Here is a 20,216-nt window from a genome sequence, read left to right on the forward strand (position 1 = left end):
TGGAGACACAGCAAATTCAGATTTTTTATTCTGGAAAGCACATGTGCACTTATTTCAAACACAGAAAATTAATCTGGGAGTGAATGCCGTAACAGATCAGCTACTGACCATCATGCAGCAAGGTAAGTGAAATGGATTCGCTGGCCCTCGAAACCCCACAGTGCCTGCAGGAGGGTTGAAAAACTAGGATGCTGAATCCCTACGTACTGCCAAAGAAAACGCAACCGAAGTGGCAGGTTCCTAATGACGAGAAAAACTTACAGATAGAATCAAAACTGATTCAAGTCATACAGTGAAAGGACAAAAGGAAAAAGGAAAGAGATCAATATGATCTGAAACAACCATTTTAATAGTAAGTTGCTGACCTTTTATTGGACTCTGGTCCAAGATGCCTGAGGATGAGCCAGTGTGCCTGCACAGGGTCACCCCTGAATGGCAGACAGGCCCTGTCTGTGACACTCTTCTCATCCTGAGGCCCCCCCAGCAAGAGACAGCAGAGGACGAGGCCTTGTCTGCTAGTGCCCAGATAGTAACAGGTCCTCTGGACTTGCTGAGGGTCAGTGGGCCCAGGCCCCATGGGCTCCCCTCCTCCCTTTGTACACCTGGCTGACGCTGGGTTTCCGGAAGATCTCTGAGAATCACCTGCGTGGGAGAATGCTGGATTTTAAAGTGAGTGACCTGACCTCATGACAAGTCATACCATCCAGGCATTTTTGGCACTTCCTTTCCTCATGCCTAACAGTGTCCCTGCTCCCCTGGCTACAGATGCCAGCCAGTCCCTGTGATTAAAACAAGGGCCATTAATGTTAGCAACAAGTTGGATTGAACAAACCAGTGACACTGACTTTTTTCACCTGTCTTCCTTTTATATTACTCTGCCAGTTCTAAATCTATTCCCGTAACTCTACTTCATTGGGATTTTATTAATTCAGTAGCAGCTTCCTCTAAAATCTGTTGGTCTTAGTGATACTGATGTTTCTAATAGGCCAAGCCAAATGGCTCTTTCTCAAGCTTGTCTCAAAGTCTCTAAAGAGAAAACTAAATTAACCGGTTAGCCATGCATCATGTAAGCAACTCATATCATAAAAAAACTGGATAGACAAGTATGATTCCTGCGCTTGACACGTACTAAAAGGAAAAAAAGGATTAACATATCAGGTTACTACGATGATTATTTTAATAACAACCTTCAGTAAAAGCCCACAAATGTTTTCCATTTAAGAATGCCTGGATACTAAAAGAAAAAAAAAAGCCTGGGATAAAATGTTCTAGGCCAATATATTTCAGACTGCGGGGCTGGTTCTAATTTAGAACAGAATACAGACCTGGAGTTAAGAGGAAGGAGAGCTGACAGTCGTGCCCAAGGTTTTAACTGCCTGTCTGCTATAACATGGCCTGGGAGAACACAGAAATCGTTAATGACTATGAGTTAAGGCAAAAAGCTATTAAGAAAAAGAAAAATGGTAAGAATACAAGTAACAAGAAAGAGCTGGAAAAGATGCACAACTGTTTTAAAATGAAGATGGTCTGGAAGGAAAACAGGGATAAAGGAATTAATTAGATCATCAAAATGTTATAGGAAAGAAAAATGCTTTTGGTTTTCCCGATAAATGGCAAATCAGAATTGCTTTCCTTCAAATTTCACAGGCATCGTTTTCTTAATGTTACTGATCTACTACTGGTTGCCATTTCCTTCTGAGAATGTTAATTGCATAAAAATAAATGCAAAAAAAACAAAAAACACCCAGGAACGACAACCCACTCCCTCTTCAAAGAAAACAAGAAACCCTGTTATAACTATTAGACCGACTCATCACCCTCTCTTTCCATACTGTCATCTGCATTCCAGAAGAGAACAGCTCGTTTTCACTCCAGAGCCGTGTGTACTTCATTTTTAAGCCCTTTTGAGTGAGGAAGCTGTTTTAACTTTTATAATGGAGGGAAGGGACAACAGAGAAGAAAAAGACAGTGGAACATTCTGTGCCAACTCAACTCAAACAAGACCAAATTCCTCACTGTCCACGTGGAAAATGAAACTTAAATATGTACCATGTAGGTGACTTTTAAATATTTAACTTTTTACTCAAGATAAAAGCACAAATCTGTCTTAATTAGAGTAGTATTAAAATGTGACTATTTTTTCTTCAAAGGAAAAAAAAACTTAGAAAGATAGGTATGTTTCCTTGCAAGCAAAATGGAGAAAAAGGTATTATTGTTGTTACTATAATTATTAAGCCACAGACACATAAAATCCACAAAATGGATTGGGGTGGCTTTGGAAATGCAGTATCATATCAAAGGTGCAGACTGTTTCGAACATTCTGTACAGATCGGGCTGAAACAAGAACCAAAGCAAACCTCAACCCCACCAGCAGTGAAGCGCCTCTGGGACCCTGGGAAAGACAGCATGGCCTGCTCCGACGGCGAGGTCACGAATCCTCTCCGGCACTACTCAGGATCATCCTGCCAAGTCTGCAGGTGAGGCTGAAGGGTTCTGGCGGCGCCCAGTGCGAAGCACGTGCATCATTGGACCAATTTCTGAACAGATTTTTTATAAATATATACAAATCAGTTACAGGCACTTGAAATGTCTTTGGCTGGAATAACCCAACATTGCAAGATAATGTATTCACAGAGTGTCCAGGCCCAGGCTGGGTTCAGCAGGCAATGATTATGGTTCTCTGTCTCTCTCAGAAAATGGCAGCTGTGGGATTAGGCATCAGCCAAAGCCACCTAGAAGAGAGTAAGACGGCAAGCCAGTCACGCAGCAAAGCCCGGATAACTCGGCCCCACCAGCACTCTCACCAGGTTCTGGTCCTATCCCAAACCCAGGGAGCCACACTGCACACATCTATCAGTCAGGGGACAACTATTAAACCCCTAAGAAAATAGACCTCATCTAGGAGGGAATGAATAGAAATCTGAGCCTCCTGCAAGATGCAGCTGACCCTGCAGAACCACTGTGCTGCGATACAGTGTTACGTGTCTGGAAACCCGATGAGCATTCTGGGAGGTGACTTCTCAAGCTCGCAGAATTGGAGGGGAGGCAGCCCTCAGGGTCAGCCGCTCGCCAGTGGGGATCTGAGAACACTTTTTTCCCAGCTGAGGCCTGGGTATATGGTTGAAGATGCAACACCATAACTGAGGCTGAGGGGAGATGACTGCTGATAAAAAGACAGGAAGTAATTTCTCTGGAGGAAATGAATCACCCACAATAAATGGAATAAGGACTTTCTGGTGCAATGTTGGGTCAGACCCCACCCACTGCTCACCTTCTCAGGACAAAATTCAGGATTGCTCTGACGCAGTTTGCTGGGTCTGCCCTTGATAACCGCATAGCAAAACATCGTTATCACCATCACGAAGAGGAAGTAACTGGTGTGCATGAGGTGCAAGTTTATTAATGAGCGGTCATCCTAAACAAAGAGAATAAACCAGAAACATGTGCACTGAGTTACTGAGGATTTTAATGCTGGGCTCCTGGAATCAGGGTGCACAACTTCCAGACTTGCCTCAACTCTCAATTCTCACATGGGAATTGACAGTTCAACTATTAAAGCTGGAGCTTGTTAAGTGAAGACAGGGTGTTCCCGACACCACCCATACCTTCCCTTGCTAAGGCAGTCCTCTGCCCGAACCCCGCCCCGCCCCGCCCCTGACAAGGCCCCGCCCCGCCCCGCCCCGCCCCTGACAAGGCCCCGCCCCTGACAAGGCCCCAGAGTCTTTAACCCCTGCTCTTCTCTTTATGTCCTCCTGCTCTGACAGCCCTCAGGCTGCATGGCTGACAGCCCAAGCCTGTGTTCGTAACTCCTCCCCTGAGAGGCTGCGTCCTGCTTGGGCCTTTCCCCACCTGGACAAGCCCCTGGCTGGAAAGGCCGAGGCCGGCCTTGGCTCACTCCTCCGTGATGGCCCATAGGCAATCAGCCACCGGGCCGTTATTGAGTTACTGAGATCCCAGCCAGGTCCCCACTCCTGTTCCTTCTCACAGCTCCAGGCCTCAGGCGCCATCTCATTTACACGCATCAGTTGGGCAGACCAGTCTTCCTGACACACTGCTCTACAAATTCCCTAGAGCCCAAACTCAGGCAGTGATGGCCTCGTCTGAGGAGAAAGTCTAAACACCTCAGCGAGGCACAAAGGGCCTTCTGGAGCCTGGCCCCTGCCCACCATACAGCCTGATCCCCACTGCTCGCTCCTGCAGGCCCCTGGTATACCACTGTCCACAACTTGATAAAAACGAGGCATAAGAAAAGAGAAGGACCAGGCAAAAAGAAAAATCCACCTGGCATGTACGGACAGAAGAAAAGAGGATTTACAAAAATTCAGTGCAGTCTGCTAAAAGTGGGCTCAAGTCTGAGCAGCAAACTAAACTAGCAAACCATCCACTAGTCCGGAGTACAGTGCCTTCTGCCCATTTCCTCCTTGCAAAGTAAAATCCTACACAGGCATCAATATCTAGCCAGAGTCATCTCCTCCTACTGACTTCTGCCTTTCTGAATTCTGAACTATTTATTGCTCAGACTGACACTAACCAAATACGCTTCAGTGAGTGGCTGCCTGGATGAGTAAGACTGACCCAGCCTCTGCTGTAGCCCCAGGTTAGGCACAAAGCAGTGCTCAATAAATACCTGCTGTTGAACAAAGCGGAAAACAAAGAACAGAAGCAATTTTCTTAACCCAATGGGCGGCATGTTTTTCCAAGTCTCCAGCACTCCACCTGGTCTCCCAACCCAGCTGGACAGCTAGAATGGCAGGGGCTAAGCTAACCCAAGGAGGTAAACAGGGCCTGCTCTAACAGTTCCTGGACACACACACATGACTGTTCTCACTTACATCTGGAACAATAACTGTAAGCTTGGGATTTAAAGCATGATAGACTTTTCCAATGGCCCCCTTGTAACACCAGAAAGGATTGTAGTCTTGAGCATATTTTGTGTTGGCATCTCTGGCAGTTGTGAAGATCTTGTACCAGAGCGTGGCGTTGCTGTACGTGTCAGGAGTACAGTGCGGCGGCTGTCTGCAGGAGAAGACGGGGCAAGACACATGCTCAGTGGCCTTGAGACATTTACTTGTGTCTCAGCCACCGGCACTGGCATAGCACCAAGCAGAGCCACACGTGCGGAAGGGAGAAATAAGAAACATATTTTCTTGAGATAAATACCATTATATTTTTAGTTCAGTGATTTTTTTAAAAAAAATTAATAAACACATAAAGAATAAGAAATAGGCATCCGGCACTTAGGAGTCTGGGTGTTAGACTTCTGCCTTCAGAATTCAACCCATGTCCTCTCGTATATGATGTGGCCAGAGAAGGACTCGCTCCTTTTAAGCCCATTTTCTCAAATTATCTAAACTCTTAGTCACAACTGGAAGTTTTACATACAAAGTTCTCTATCAGATATTACAACCAACAGCAAATAATGCTTAACTTGTCCTACAAACCTCCAAATGTCTAAAATAGATAAATCCCAGGATAATTATTTTAAAAGGATTCACCCTAAGATTCTTTTAAATAGGCTACATCTTGTGTATTTCATGTAATTATAGGTCATTATCTCCTTTCCAGAGAAAGGAGAGGCAAGAAAAGCCTTAAAGGCAAAGCGGTTACACTGACAGCTGCTCAAAAAAAATATGAAGCAAAAGTTTCAGAAACAGTAACTATCAGTAACTATATCACGGAAAATAAGGTTCAATTTATACTATCAATTTAAAAAATAACTCTTCCTGGATAATGGAGATGAACAAAACCTTTATCTTTCAGGAGCCTTAAAGGTCATTATGGTCACAGGATCAGCTCTTATTCATCTTTCCTGTGGCTTCTTCTACCAACAGGAAAGGCCACCTAAAACTTACACACAGCAACCAGATGCTTTCACAACCTTGTCAAAACACGAACCCTGATACTTCTATGCAGAAGTTTTACCTTTAGAAAACCAAATTAAACTGAAACAATCCTATAGACAGGTCCCAGTGATGACAATTCTACAAAGTAACACGATGCAAGCTGTCCTGAGAATTTGCTCAGGCATCCCAGTCACGTTTACGGTAAATGGAGCTTCTTATGCACATCCACTGGGGTCAGGAAAGTACTTACACGGTGACGGGGAACACACCAGGGTGGGCTGTGAGGGTCATGCAGGCTGTGAACACCACCTGCTCACAGTGGCCGTGAAGGGCGCAGTCGTCCGAGCTCCAGGCTGTGGGCAGGGTAAAGGTAATGTTTATCTCCTCGTGGGCTTCTCTGCCTGGAAAGAGAAATTGGTTTTTTGTTAAGTAAAGCGAGAATTCATACTTATTATTCTCTGGAATCTGAATGAATCCTGACATCAAACCCACCCAGGAACCACCTATCAGCCCACTGAAGTGGGACCCCTGCTTTTGTGGGGTTTCAGGAATAACAGCAGTTCCGAGCCAGACTCTGAGGCCTGCTCACCTGGCAGAGCCACAAAATGGCAAACGGAGAGGGGTCACTTTCAGCCAAGGCCTGGAGTTGCCATGCAAGGGCCCAGGCCATGCCTGAGTGGGAAGGCTGGGGCTGGGTAAGTCATCACCATTGTTACAGCTTTCGTACAGCACTCTTACCATTTTCAAACTGCTTTTATATGTACTACTTCACTTAAAATGCACCACTATCCTACGAACATGACCAAAGAAGTGTTACTGTTCCCATTTTACATACGAGTAGACTGAGAATCAGAGGGCTGAACAAACTTAAGAAAGGTCATGAGACGGGTGAGTGATGAAGCGTAAATGAATAAGGTATTCGAAAGTCACAGCGGAAGGAAAAGGTCCACTTGCTACGTGGAAAACCCAGATGTCACCCTTACCTCCTTACATGGGAACAGCTCTCACCTGGTACAGCCAACAGGAGGCTGGCAGGCACTCCCAAGCTCCTTCAAGGACTTTAAAAGGTTCTTGGTAACCAAACCAAAGATGATTCTTCCAAGGCCCAATCCTCTGGCACAAAGCCTTTCCTGATTATTCCAGCTGCTACTACTTTCCAACCTTCTCCTGAATCACCTACAATCACCTGAATCACCTACAGTCTGTCATGGGTTTAGTACTAGTCCAAGGGCAGTGCTCAATGTTTCATAGGTGTTTATTTTTAATATTATTTAACAAGCATTTATATAGCATTTCCTTTGTGCCAGGAACTATTTTACGTGCTTGATGAATATTAACTCACGTTATGCTTGTCTCTTCCATATCCCAAAATTCCAAAGGGAAGAGACCAGGCTTTTTCTAGTTCTTAGTACTTAGCGCAGTGCATTCACAAAATTTTAAGACTAGCGGCAATATCTGTAGTATGTACTGAAAACTCCAAAATGATGAGCCAGAATAAAATATTGGTGTTTTTAACAGACTCACAGATATAGACAGCAGACTTGTGGTTGCCGAGGGGTGGGCTGGTGGGGGAGGGATGGATTGGAAATTGGGATTAGCAGAGGCAAACTATTATATACAGGATGGATAAACAACAAGGTCCTGCACAGGGAACCATATTCAATATCCTATGACAAACCATAATGGAAGAGAATATGAAGAATATATATAACTGAGTCACTTTGCTGTACAGCAGAAATTAACACAACATTGTAAATCAACTATACTTCAATAAAATTTAAAAAATACAAAAACTCAAAAATTTTTAAATGTGTGTTTTTAAATATTAAGACCAGAAATAGGCCTTATAATTTTTTCCCAGTCTCCTACTCTTATGGGCTTTTATTGAGAGCCTACTGCATACCAAACACTTTAATAGGTGAAGATGTAGTAGAAATGGTCCCTTCTTGGCTTCGTTTAGTTCAAACTCAACAAAAGGGAAGACATACACAAAAAATAAAAAGCAGTCTGATGAGTAAAACCGTACACTCTAGTGCTCTGTGTTGTAACAGCTGTTACCTGAGAAAGCCTGGAGGGAAGTGGCTAACACTCACATACCTGAGAGTCCAATCTGATGCCCGAGAACCGTCGAGTACAGATGGGTGACGTTGCGAGAGTACCCGCCAAAGGGTTTGAGTGGGTCCAGGGTTAGGGTGATTGCAACTGAGATGTTCACTGGGCCTGAATCCTCCAGGGACTGTGGGGACTGGGTGGACATCCTGGCCTGGCCACTGGTCACTGTGCTTTCCAGAGCTGTGGTGTCGTTTGTGAGATGCTTTAGTGTTTCATTCTCTGATACGCACAAGTCCAAATCATTAAACCGCAGCAGAAAAGTATTCCAATCCTTCAGTAAAACGAGAGAGAGGAAAACAAGCCTGAGCCGACTGAAAGCGCTGCCAGTGCAATGACAGTCATAACCCCCGGTGCAGCGTCACAAACAGGGGAACCATGCCTCAGAGTCAGTCCTTCAAAATACAGCAACACAGCCTTCAGCCTCTTGTGCTGGCGTAATAGTGTGGTTTTTCAACCACTCTCACATTCAAAATCTAAAATATAGGGCCTCCCTGGTGGCGCAGTGGTTGAGAGTCCGCCTGCCGATGCAGGGGATACAGGTTCGTGCCCCGGTCTGGGAGGATCCCATATGCCGCGGAGCGGCTGGGCCCGTGAGCCATGGCCGCTGGGCCTGCGCATCCGGAGCCTGTGCTCCGCAACGGGAGAGGCCACAACAGTGAGAGGCCCGCATACCGCAAAAAGAAAAAAAATAAATAAATAAAATATAGACATTTCATTGGCATGAGTTATTACACTGTGAGATTAAGCCAACTTACTCAGGAAAATATGTAAAGAAAAAAAGGGTATTAAACTTACAGGAAATGATCTAGCCTCAGAATCAAGCTTGAAAAGAAAGCTTGAACAAAAGTAGTAAAACATTAAAAGTATTAATCCAAACTCATTTAGCAGTTACAATTAGTTATTTTTTAAAAATTAAGGCCGCCTTAAAATATTTTCTCATAAGGTCAATTTTCTACACCTTGCTTTCTGTCTTGGGAATGCAAAACTGCAGTAAATACCAACACTCATGTGGTACTTTTCCCCCTCGTCATGGACTTTGGATGTCACTTTACAACAGGAACAATTTCAAAAGGGAGGAGAAAAGATGTTTTCAGGCTTCTCTTAATATATGTACTGATGGTTTAAATTATAAGCAGTTTTAAAACTGACACCAACAAAGTACCCACCAGGGTGTGTTTTTAGTTTTAGCAGACACCCAAAGATGAACTCAGGCTAAAATAGCAATAACAAATCAACCAAGGCTGTTACATACAACTTCTTTCTCCCAAGCAACATTATCTACAAAAAGGTGCCAAAGGTGAAGACAAACCAAGTTACATTTTTTCAAATAAATTTATTTATTTCATTTATTTTATTTTTGGCTGCGCTGGGTCAGCATTGCTGCATGCAGGCTTTCTCTAGTTGCGGCGAGCGGGGTCTACTCTTCGTTGAAGTGCGCAGGCTTCTCATTACGGTGGCTTCTGTTGTTGCGGAGCATGGTTTCTAGGCACGCGGGCTTCAGTAGTTGTGGCTCGTGGGCTCCAGAGCACAGGCTCAGTAGTTGTGGCGCATGGGCTTGGTTGCTCCGCAGCATGTGGGATCTTCCCAAACCCGTGTCCCCTGCATTGGCAGGCAGATTCTTAACCACTGCACCACCAGGGAAGCCCCAAGTTACTTTTTTTAAAAAATTTATTATTATTTTTGGCTGCACTGGGTCTTTGTTGCTGCACACAGGCTTTCTCTAGTTGCGGCGAGAGGGGGCTACTCTTTGTTGTGGTCCGCGGGCTTCTCATTGTCGTGGCTTCTCTTGTTGCAGAGCATGGGCTCTAGGCATGCAGGCTTCAGTAGTTGTGGCACATGGGCTCAGTAGTTGTGGCTTGCGGGCTCTTGAGCACAGGCTCAGTAGTTGTGGCACACAGGCTTAGTGGCTCCGCGGCATGTGGGATCTTCCCGGGCCAGGGCTCGAACCCGTGTCCCTTGCATTGGCAGGCAGATTCTTAACCACTGCGCCACCAGGGAAACCCCAAGTTACATTTTGAATAACTCTAACATTGATTAAAAATGCCATTCGGAGTAATCCCTAACCAGTCAGGTCTACCTTTATAGCCTCAGTTTATCAGTATCTGGCATTTAGTAAGAAGGCAACCAGATATTTCAAATTACATTTTCCCTGACACCTACAAACTCAGCAGACCATTAAAGAACATTAGGGCTGAAAATGAACATCCTAGTCTCACCCCTTCCTATTCCAGACATGAGGAAACTGAGGCCCAGAGCAAATTAGGGACTCTCCAATGCCAGCTGAGTTGAAGGCAGACTTAGAATTGTTTTCTGATTCACAGCGCCAAACTTTCCCCATACACCTAGGATCCTCATTTGAAAATAAAATCACTAAATTAATCATAATCAAAGTTCTGCAGCATCTTGCAGCTCTGCTTTCCTGCAGAGTTCGAGTCCATTTTGAACAGCTGGCCAAGGCCAATGTCAGGCCCCATTTTGATTAAGGGCTAATTATCCAGGCTACATCTTAACCATTGGCCTTGGCCACGTGTTCAACATGGACTTGAGCTTTGAGGGAGAGCAATGTCAGGATGCTGAAGAACTTTGGTTGTGACTAGCATGTTCATTTTCAGCCCTAATGTAGGTACAGCCTGTTTCGATAACCTTTAAAGATTCAGGCAGGGTGAGAAAAGGGGGAGAATTAAGCCAGCCAGTAGGTTTCTTGGTAAGAAACTCTTTGGAAGGGTTTCACAGGAGAAATAGCTAAAACTTGTTACTTTGTATTAGAGAGTTAATGTGGGAAGGTGGTCCCTCTTGCTAACATCACCTATGATCTAGAATGCCACAGAGAACAAGAGGAAGCATAATCCCCATAACACTGAGCAAAACTCTCCTCTTCATCACAAGGCACACACGATGCAACAATAATGCAATCCCTATCCCCGCCCCCATGTCCACTCTCACCAACGAACACACCCAAGAAGAAAAAGTGTAAGAGAAGACACTCACAGAATCTAAGATGGGAACTAATTTGTCCTAAAAGACACTTATCCACCAGTAAATTCACCATATCATTGATTCAGCATAATTTCTAACACATGAAATAAATTTATTAATAGGTATATTGTTATTCGCCTCTATTAAACAAGATTATCAACTTTGTATTGTTTTCTGATATGCAGAAACACTTTTTAAATTTATTTTATGATATTTTTGATTTTTGGCTGCACTGGGTCTTTGTTGCTGCATGCAGGCTTTCTCTAGTTGTGGTGAGCCGGGGCTACTCTTTGTTTTGGTGTGTGGACTTCTCACTGCGGTGGCTTCTCTTGTTGCGGAGCACAGGTTCTAAACGTGCAGGCTTCAGCAGTTGTGGCATGCAGGCTCCATAGTTGTGGCTCGTGAACTCTAGAGCGCAGGCTCAGTAGTTGTGGCACACAGGCTTAGTTGCTCCACGGCATGTGGGATTTTCCCAGACAAGGGCTCGAACCTGTGTCCCCTGCACTGGCAGGCAGAGTCTTAACCACTGTGCCACTAGGGAAGTCCCACACACATCTTTTAAAATCTGTATTATGACTGTTCAAAAACTATTATATGCCTAGACTAACGATTAAAGAGCAATGCCCAAATAATTCACTTAAATTGACCAAAAAATAAAATCTAGAAGGCAAGTTTGTAGATTACTGACGCTTTCCTTGATAAGAAAAAGACAAATATATTTGGAAATAAGATCCTGCTTTCTAATTTCTTTAGAATTTCCTCTCTCCAATGAAAAAGCTATCAGTACAGCTGATAAAACTCCATGACAATATATGGCTTTAAAATAACAAATGTTTACAGTTTTTAAAAATTGTAGTTAGCTAACTTAATATGAATAGCAAAGAAGTTAGTTCTTGATCTTCTTGACACAAACATTTTACAAATATACTTTCCGAAAGACATGTTTCATTGCTGAAACAGTCTAACTAAAGCTGGTAGCATTATTTAAATCAATAACTATCTGACTAGGTTATTTCCTAACAAAGTGAGTCACAGCAAGATGGAAGACCAAAAATTCTGAATAAATATTACTCTTTCTCACTGGGATAAAAGTCACAACCAAAGAAAGGTACGTGGAGAGCCAAAAGGTGTTTTCCCACTCTATAAAGGTCCAGCCAGTCTGAGAGGAGAACTTAGAATTTACTATACCTCTGCCATTTCTGGTGACTTGATCTCCTTGATTTTGAAGAAATAGCCCAAGGTCAGGAAAGCTATTGCCATGGCGCTTACACTGATCATAAAGACCACCAAGGGGGGCCGGCTGCTGATATACACCTTCAGGTTCTCCAGGGGGTTGATGTTGAACATTATTCTGATCAGCTCCACCTGAAAGAAAGGAATCAGAAGACTCACCCACTGACTCGTCAAAAGAAAAACTGACTCTCACTTCTGTTTCCTTTGACGGTTTTGGGGGATGAGGAGGTCACTCATTATTGAACTTGAGAACTATATGATCATGAATCCATTCAAAAGACTGGAAGGAAATCAAAGACCACTAAATGCTAATTGTCATTATTTCCAAGTGGTAGGATCTTGAAAGATAGGCATTCTTTCGGCTTGAATTTTCTAATTATTCTTTAATGAACATTTGCTATTTCCATATTACTTAAGAAAATGTTTAAGTAAGTCAGTAATATGACACAAATACATGCCAACATGTACAAAAATAAACTGAGGATGCTCTCATTTCCTACCACTGAAGAGCTGAATCCTATTTATTCAACATTCTGTCCTGTTCACCACGATACTCATGCCCATCCCAGCACCTGGCAGAGAGTAAGTAGGCACTCAACAAATACTGAATTTTATCACTCTCCTGATTAAAGCCCTCCTAAGGCTTCCCACTGGACCCGGCATGAGATTCCTGTGAAGGCCCACAGGGTGTCATGATCCAGAAGCCCCACCAACCTCCATGACTACATCTCCACCAACATTCCCTCCTCATTCACGGGCCACTGGCCACACTGGCCTTGCTATTTTTCAGGATCAGCCCGTCAATTTCTGCAAAGAAGTCAGCTGTGACTTTGACAGGGATTACACTGAATCCACAAATCAGTCTGGGGAGTACCACCACTTTAACAATATTATCTTCCAGTCCATGAACCTGGGATGCCTTTCCACTTATTTCTGTTCTCTTTCATTTATTTCAATATTTTGTAGTTATCAAAGCATATGTTTGCACTTCTTTTGTTAAACTTATTCCTAAGTATTTTATTCTTGGAATTTTGAACATGTCCTATCTGCAGGTTTTTTACCTCTGCCTGGAATGCTTTAGCCCCAAATTTCCACATGCTTGCTCTTCTTAGAATGCAGGTCTATGCTCAGTAGTCAGCTCCTCAGAGAGGCCTTCCCTGACCACCCTCAGCCCCCCGCCTCCCAGGACCCTGCTTGACTTCCTTCACACTGTTTAGTTAAATTTCTACTTGTTTATAGTCTATCATCCCTCATTTGTGAGCTCCAAGAGAGCATACATTTTGCCAGTCTTGCTCACTGCTATGGCCCTGGCTCCTGGTCCCTAGAACAGTACCTGGCATGTAATAAGCTCTTATATATATGATCAGACTACAACACTAAAACCATTTAAAAAATCTGTGCCAGCTTTTAAATTTTAGAGAGAAAAAGATGCATCAACAGCCCCTAAGAACCAACAGCAACCATGTGCAACAAGCCAGGCTGTGTACCTGTTTGTTTTCACAGGAGTCTTTGACTCAACATTCTGTTTCTGAAATTTATCTCTGTTGATTCAGTCTACTGGGTTTACCTGCTGTATAGGATGCAACTGTATCACAGGTATCACAGGCACAGAAGCCCAGCTGGGTTCTTCCCACTGTTTCACTCACAAAGGGCACCACAGCAGGCACAAGAGTGGTTCTAACACAATGAGGTCACCAGTAGGCCTGTCTGCAACTTGACTCTGCATTGTCAGACTCTCCGAGGGAGTCATACCAGTTTACACTTCTCCCAGCAAGGAAAAGGCTTGCTCCATTTCCCAACATTCATGCCAACACTTGATGTTCTAAGGCAATCTTGTGCATCTGGACCAACAAGATCATGTGAAATTGTATCTCACCATTATTTTAAATTACATCTCCCTGAAACAGAATATCTTTTTACTTCTTTATCGGCCATTCAGATTCTTCCTAGGTGAACTGCCTGAATCTTTGGCCATTTACCAGTAGGATGTTTGTCTATGTCTTCTTAATGTTTAAAATAATTTTTTGATATTTTAGACACTGAGGCTTTTCCTATTTTTTAAAAATGACATATATAACTACTCCAAGCTTTACAACAAAGGTGAATCATCACAACAAGCCAGCTTTACAACATATGCTAAAGGAACTTCTCTAAGTGGGAAACACAAGAGAAGAAAAGGACCTACAAAAACAAACTCAAAACAATTAAGAAAATGGTAATTGGAACATACATATCAATAATAACCTTGAATGTAAATGGATTAAGTGCCCCAACCATAAGACACAGATTGGCTGAATGGCTACAAAAATAAGACCCATATATATGCTGTCTACAAGACCTACTTCAGACATAGGGACACATACAGACTGAATGTGTGAAGGGATGGGAAAAGATATTCCATGCAAATGCACATCAAATGAAAGCTGGAGTAGCAATACTCATATCTGATAAAATAGACTTTAAAATAAAGACTGTTACAAGAGATAAGGAGGGACACTACATAATGATCAAAGGATCAATCCAAGGAGAGGATATAACAATTATAAATATATATGTACCCAACACAGGAGCACCTCAATACATAAGGCAAATGCTAACAACCAAGAAAGGAGAAATTGACAGTAACACAATAATAGTAGGGGACTTTAACACTCCACTTACACCAATGGATAGATCATCCAAACAGAAAATAAATAAGGAAACACAAGCTTTAAATGACACAACAGACCAGACAGATTTAATTGATATTTATAGAACATTCCACCCAAAAGTGGCAGAATACACTTTCTTCTCAAGTGCACATGGAACATTCTCCAGGACAGATCACCTCTTGGGTCACAAATCAAGCCTCGGAAATTTAAGAAAATTGAAATCGTATCAAGCATCTTTTCTGACCACAATGCTATGAGACTGGAAATCAATTACAGGAAAAAAAGTGTAAAAAACACAAATACATGGAGGCTAAACAGTGTGCTACTAAATAACCAAGAGATCACTGAAGAAATCAAAGAAGAAATAATAAAATACATAGAAACAAATGACAATGAAAACACTACGACCCAAAACCTATGGGATGCAGCAAAAGCAGTTCTAAGAGGGAAGTTTATAGCAATTCAATCTCACCTAAAGAAACAAGAGAATTCTCAAATAAACAATATAACCCTACACTTAAAACAACTAGAGAAAGAAGAACAAAGAAAACCCAACCAAAGTCAGTAGAAGGAAAGAAATCATAAAAATCAGAGCAGAAATAACTGAAATAGAAATGAAGAAAACAATAGCAAAGATCAATAAAACTAAAAGCTGGTTCTTTGAGAAGATAAACAAAATTGATAAACCATTAGCCAGACTCCTCAAGAAAAAAAGGGAGACAACGCAAATCAATAAAATTACAAATGAAAAAGGAGGAATAACAACTGACACTGCAGAAATACAAAAGATTATAAGAGACTACTACAAACAACTATATGTCAATAAAATGGACAACCACAAAGAAATGGACAAATTCTTGGAAAGGTACAATTTTCCAAGACTGAAACAGGAAGAATTAGAAAATATAAACAGACCTATCACAAGTAATGAAATTGAAACCATAATTAAAAATCTTCCAACAAACAAAGAAGTCCAGGACCAGATGGCTTCACAGGCGAATTCTATCAAACATTTAGAGAAGAGCTAACACCGATCCTTCTCAAACTCTACCAAAAAACTACAGAGGGAGAAAAACTCCCAAATTCATTCTACAAAGTCACCATCACCCAGATACCAAAACCAGAAAAAGTATCACAAAAAAAGAAAATTATAGGGACTTCCCTGGTGGTGCAGTGGTTTAGAATCCGCCTGCCAATACAGGTGACATGGGTTTGAGCCCTGGCCTGGGAAGATCCCACATTCCGTGGAGCAACTAAGCTTGTGCACCACAACTACTGAGCCTGCGCTCTAGAGCCCATGAGCCACAACTACTGATCCCCCGTGCTGCAACTACTGAAGCCTATGCTCCTAGAGCCTGTGCTCCACAACAAGAGAAGCCACCGCAATGAGAAGCCTGTGCACTGCAATGAAGAGTAGCCCCCACTCGCCACAACTAGAGAAAGCCCGTGTGCAGCAACGAAGACCCAATGCAGCCAAAAATAAATAAATTAATTTAAAAAAAAGAACATTATAGACCAGTATCACTGATGAACAAAGATGCAAAAATCCTAAACAAAATACTAGCAAACAGAATCCAATAACACATTAAAAGGATCATACACCATGATCAAGTGGGATTTATCCCAGGTATGCAAGGATTCTTCAATATACGCAAATCAATCAATGTGATACACATTAACAAATTAAGGAATAAAAAACCATATGATCATCTCAATAGACGCAGAAAAAACTTTTGACAAAATTGAACACCCATTTATTATAAAAACTCTCCAGAAAATGGGCATAGAGGGAACCTACCTCAACATAATAAAGGCCATATATGACAAACCCACAGCAAGCATCATAGTAAAAAACTGAAAGCATTTCCACTAAGATCAGGAATAAGACAAGGATGTCCACTCTTGCCACTATTATTCAACATAGTTTTGGAAGTCCTGGCCATGGCAATCAGAGAAGAAAAAGAAATAAAGGAATCCAAATTGGAAAAGAAGAAATTACACTGTCACTGTTTGTGGATGACATGATACTATACATAGAAGATCCTAAAGATGCCACCAGAAAACTACTAGAACTAATCAATGAATTTGGTAAGGTTGCAGGATACAAAATTAATGCACAGAAATCTCTGGCATTCCTATACACCAACAACAACAAAATCAGAAAGAGAAATTAAGGAAACAATCCCATTTACCATTACAACAAAAACAATAAAATACCTAGGAATAAACCTGCTTAAGGAGGTGAAAGACTTTATTCAGAAAACTATAAAACACTGATGAAAGAAATCAAAGATGACATAGACAGATGGAGAGATATACCATGTTCTTGGACTGGAAGAATATTGTGAAAATGACTATACTACCCAAAGCAATCTACAGATTCAAGACAATCCCTATCAAACTACCAAGGGCATTCTTCACAGAATTAGAACAAAAAATTTTACAATTCATATGGAAACACAAAAGAGTCCAAATAGCCAAAGCAATCTTGAGAAAGAAAAACGGAGTTGGAGGAATCAGGCTCCCCGACTTCAAACTATACCACAAAACTACAGTAATCAAGACAGTATGGTACTGGCACAAAAACAGAAATATAGATCAATGGTACAGGATAGAATGCCCAAAGATAAACCCATGCACATATGGTCACCTAATTTACGACAAAGGATGCAAGAACATACAATGGAGAAAAGACAGCCTCTTCAATAACTCTTACAGGAAAACATAGGAAAAACACACTTTGACCTAAACCACAGCAAGATCTTTTTTGACCCACCTCCTAGAGTAACGGAAATAAAAACAAAAATAAACAAATGGCACTTAAAAAGCTTTCGCACAGCAAAGGAAGCCATAAACACGACAAAAAGACAACCCTCAGAATGGGAGAAAATATTTGCAAATGAAACAACAAAGGATTAATCTCCAAAATACACAAACAGCTCATGGAGCTCAAAATCAAAAAAACAAACAATCCAGTTAAAAAATGGGCGGAAGACCTAAATGTCTAAATTTCACCAAGGAAGACATACAGATGGCCAAGAGGCACATGAAAAGATCCTCAACATCACTAATTATTAGAGAAATGCAAATCAAAACTACAATGAGGTATCACCTCACACCAGTCAGAATGGCTATTATCAAAAAATCTAGAAACAATAAATGCTAGAGAAGGTGTGGTGAAAAGGGAACCCTCTTGCACTGTTGGTGGGAGTGTAAATTGATCCAGCCATTATGGAGAACAGTATGGAGGTTCCTTAAAAAACTAAAAATAGAACTACCATATGACCCAGCAATCCCACTACTGGGCATATAAACCATAATTCAAAAAGACTCATGTACCACAATGTTCCACTGCAGCACTATTTACAATAGCCAGGACATGGAACCAACCTAAATGTCTATCAACAGATGAATGAATAAAGAAGATGTGGCACATATATATTATGGAATACTACTCAGCCATAAAAAGAAATGAGTTATTTGTAGTGAGGTGGATGGACCTAGAGTCTGTCATACAGAGTGAAGTGAGTCAGAAAGAGAAAAATACCATATGCTAATGCATATACATGGAATCTAAAAAAAAAAAAAAAGGCACTGATGAACCCAGTTGCAGGGCAGGAATAAAGACGTAGACCTAGAGAATGGACTTGAGGACATGGGGTGGGAGGGGGAAGCTGGGGTGAAGTGAGAGTAGCATCGACATATATAACTACCAAATGTAAAACAGTTAGCTAGCGGGAAGCAGCAGTATAGCACAGCGAGATCAGCTTGGTGCTTTGCGATGACCTAGAGGAGTGGGATAGGAAGGATGGGAGGGAGGTTCAAGAGGGAGGGGATATGGGGACATATGTATGCATATGGCTGATTCATTGTGGTGTACAAGAGAAACTAACACAGTATTGTGAAGCAATTATACTCCAATAAAGATTAAAGAAAAAAAACCACTGTAGTATAGCAGAAACTAATGCAACATTGTAAATCAACTGTACTCTAATAAAAATTTAAAAAATATTGCAAGCAATAACAGTGTTTCTTTCCAACACTTATTTCATTGTTTTTTCTTTTTCTTACTACTTTGACTAGAACCTTCAGTGAAATGATGACTAGAAGTGGCAACAATAGGAATCCTTGCCTCATTCCTGGCTTTAAAGCAAATGCTTCTAATGCTTCACTATTAAATATGGCATATGTTTCTGAAATTCCTCACCAGGTTAAAGTACCCTCTACTTCACGTTTGCAAAGATAATTTCATTATAAATAAGTGTTACACTTTAATGAATGCTTTATCTGCAACCTCTGAACAATCAATTTTTCTCCTTTGTTAATAGGAACTATGTTAATTTTTTTCATGATGACTCACATTTTCATTCTTTGGATAGACAATATAATCATCTTTTAAAACTATATTGCTGACTTATGTTTGCTAAATTTTATTCTGCATTTCCACACCTATTCACAAGTGAGATAAAAAAAATTATAAGGCATTATCATTCTCTCTTTGACTGTATATACTCCTTGACTAGTATGACTAAGTCTTTCTAGTATCATAAGATTAACTGAATGTGTTCACTCATCTATTTTCTAGAACAATGTGTGTAAGATATTTGCTTCTATTTCTGGGAAGCTTGATAGACCTTGACCAAAAAACCATCTGGACTTCTCAAGTTTTTCTCTAGTTTAGTATTTTGGTGGGCTGTCTTAACTACTTATTCATGTTTTAAAAATAAGTCTATGGGGCCTCCCTGGTGGCGCAGTGGTTGAGAGTCCGCCTGCCGATGCAGGGGATACGGGTTCGTGCCCCGGTCTGGGAGGATCCCATATGCCGCGGAGCGGCTGGGCCCGTGAGCCATGGCCGCTGGGCCTGCGCATCCGGAGCCTGTGCTCCGCAACGGGAGAGGCCACAACAGTGAGAGGCCCGCATACCGCAAAAAGAAAAAAAAAAAAAAAAAAAAGTCTATTTTCTATTTCTAGAAAGTCAATTTTGATTAGATGTATTATTCTAGGAAATTGCCCATTTTATATATTTTTTAAAGATTTCTGGCACAGTATTATCTTGTGATTTGTTCAATTTTTACTTGTAGTCATGTTCTTTTTCATTACAGATGTTTTTGTGTTTGTTTTCTCCTCTCTCCTTGTAATCAGTTTTACCAGAGCTGTATTGTATTTGTGTTTTCAAAGAGCCAGTATTTGGTTTTACAGAGTGTATCTAGATAATTTCTTTTTTTTTCTTTTTCAATAATTTCTACATTTAAAAATAATTATTTTTCTCCATCTGCCTTCTTTGGGTTAATTCAGTTTGGTTTTTCTAACCTCTTCAGTTGGAATCTTATCTCGGATTTTTTTGTTCTTTTTTAATGGAAGCATTTCAAAATACAAACTTCCCTCAACATACTCCTTCTT

The 20,216-nt window shown here is 41.5% G+C and overlaps 1 protein-coding gene across 7 annotated transcripts in view; it reads right to left on the reverse strand.

The window, feature by feature from the left end:
• LOC308628803 (rab5 GDP/GTP exchange factor) overlaps positions 1 to 20,216 on the reverse strand; it is a 119,350-nt gene continuing 99,134 nt past the window's right edge. For all 7 annotated transcript variants that reach the window (XM_081256110.1, XM_081256106.1, XM_081256108.1 and 4 more), the window contains 6 exons: positions 12,121 to 12,297; positions 7,942 to 8,227; positions 6,095 to 6,245; positions 4,834 to 5,017; positions 3,273 to 3,416; positions 1 to 2,733 (listed from right to left, as the gene is read on the reverse strand). In XM_081256110.1, coding sequence (XP_081112236.1) covers positions 2,713 to 2,733; positions 3,273 to 3,416; positions 4,834 to 5,017; positions 6,095 to 6,245; positions 7,942 to 8,227; positions 12,121 to 12,297 — 963 coding nt within the window. In that variant the 3' untranslated portion in view covers positions 1 to 2,712. The remainder of the gene's footprint in view (positions 2,734 to 3,272; positions 3,417 to 4,833; positions 5,018 to 6,094; positions 6,246 to 7,941; positions 8,228 to 12,120; positions 12,298 to 20,216) is intronic.

The sequence above is a fragment of the Mesoplodon bidens genome (genome assembly GCF_964165515.1).
Source record: "Mesoplodon bidens genome assembly, chromosome: 15".
Lineage (NCBI taxonomy): Eukaryota > Metazoa > Chordata > Mammalia > Artiodactyla > Ziphiidae > Mesoplodon > Mesoplodon bidens.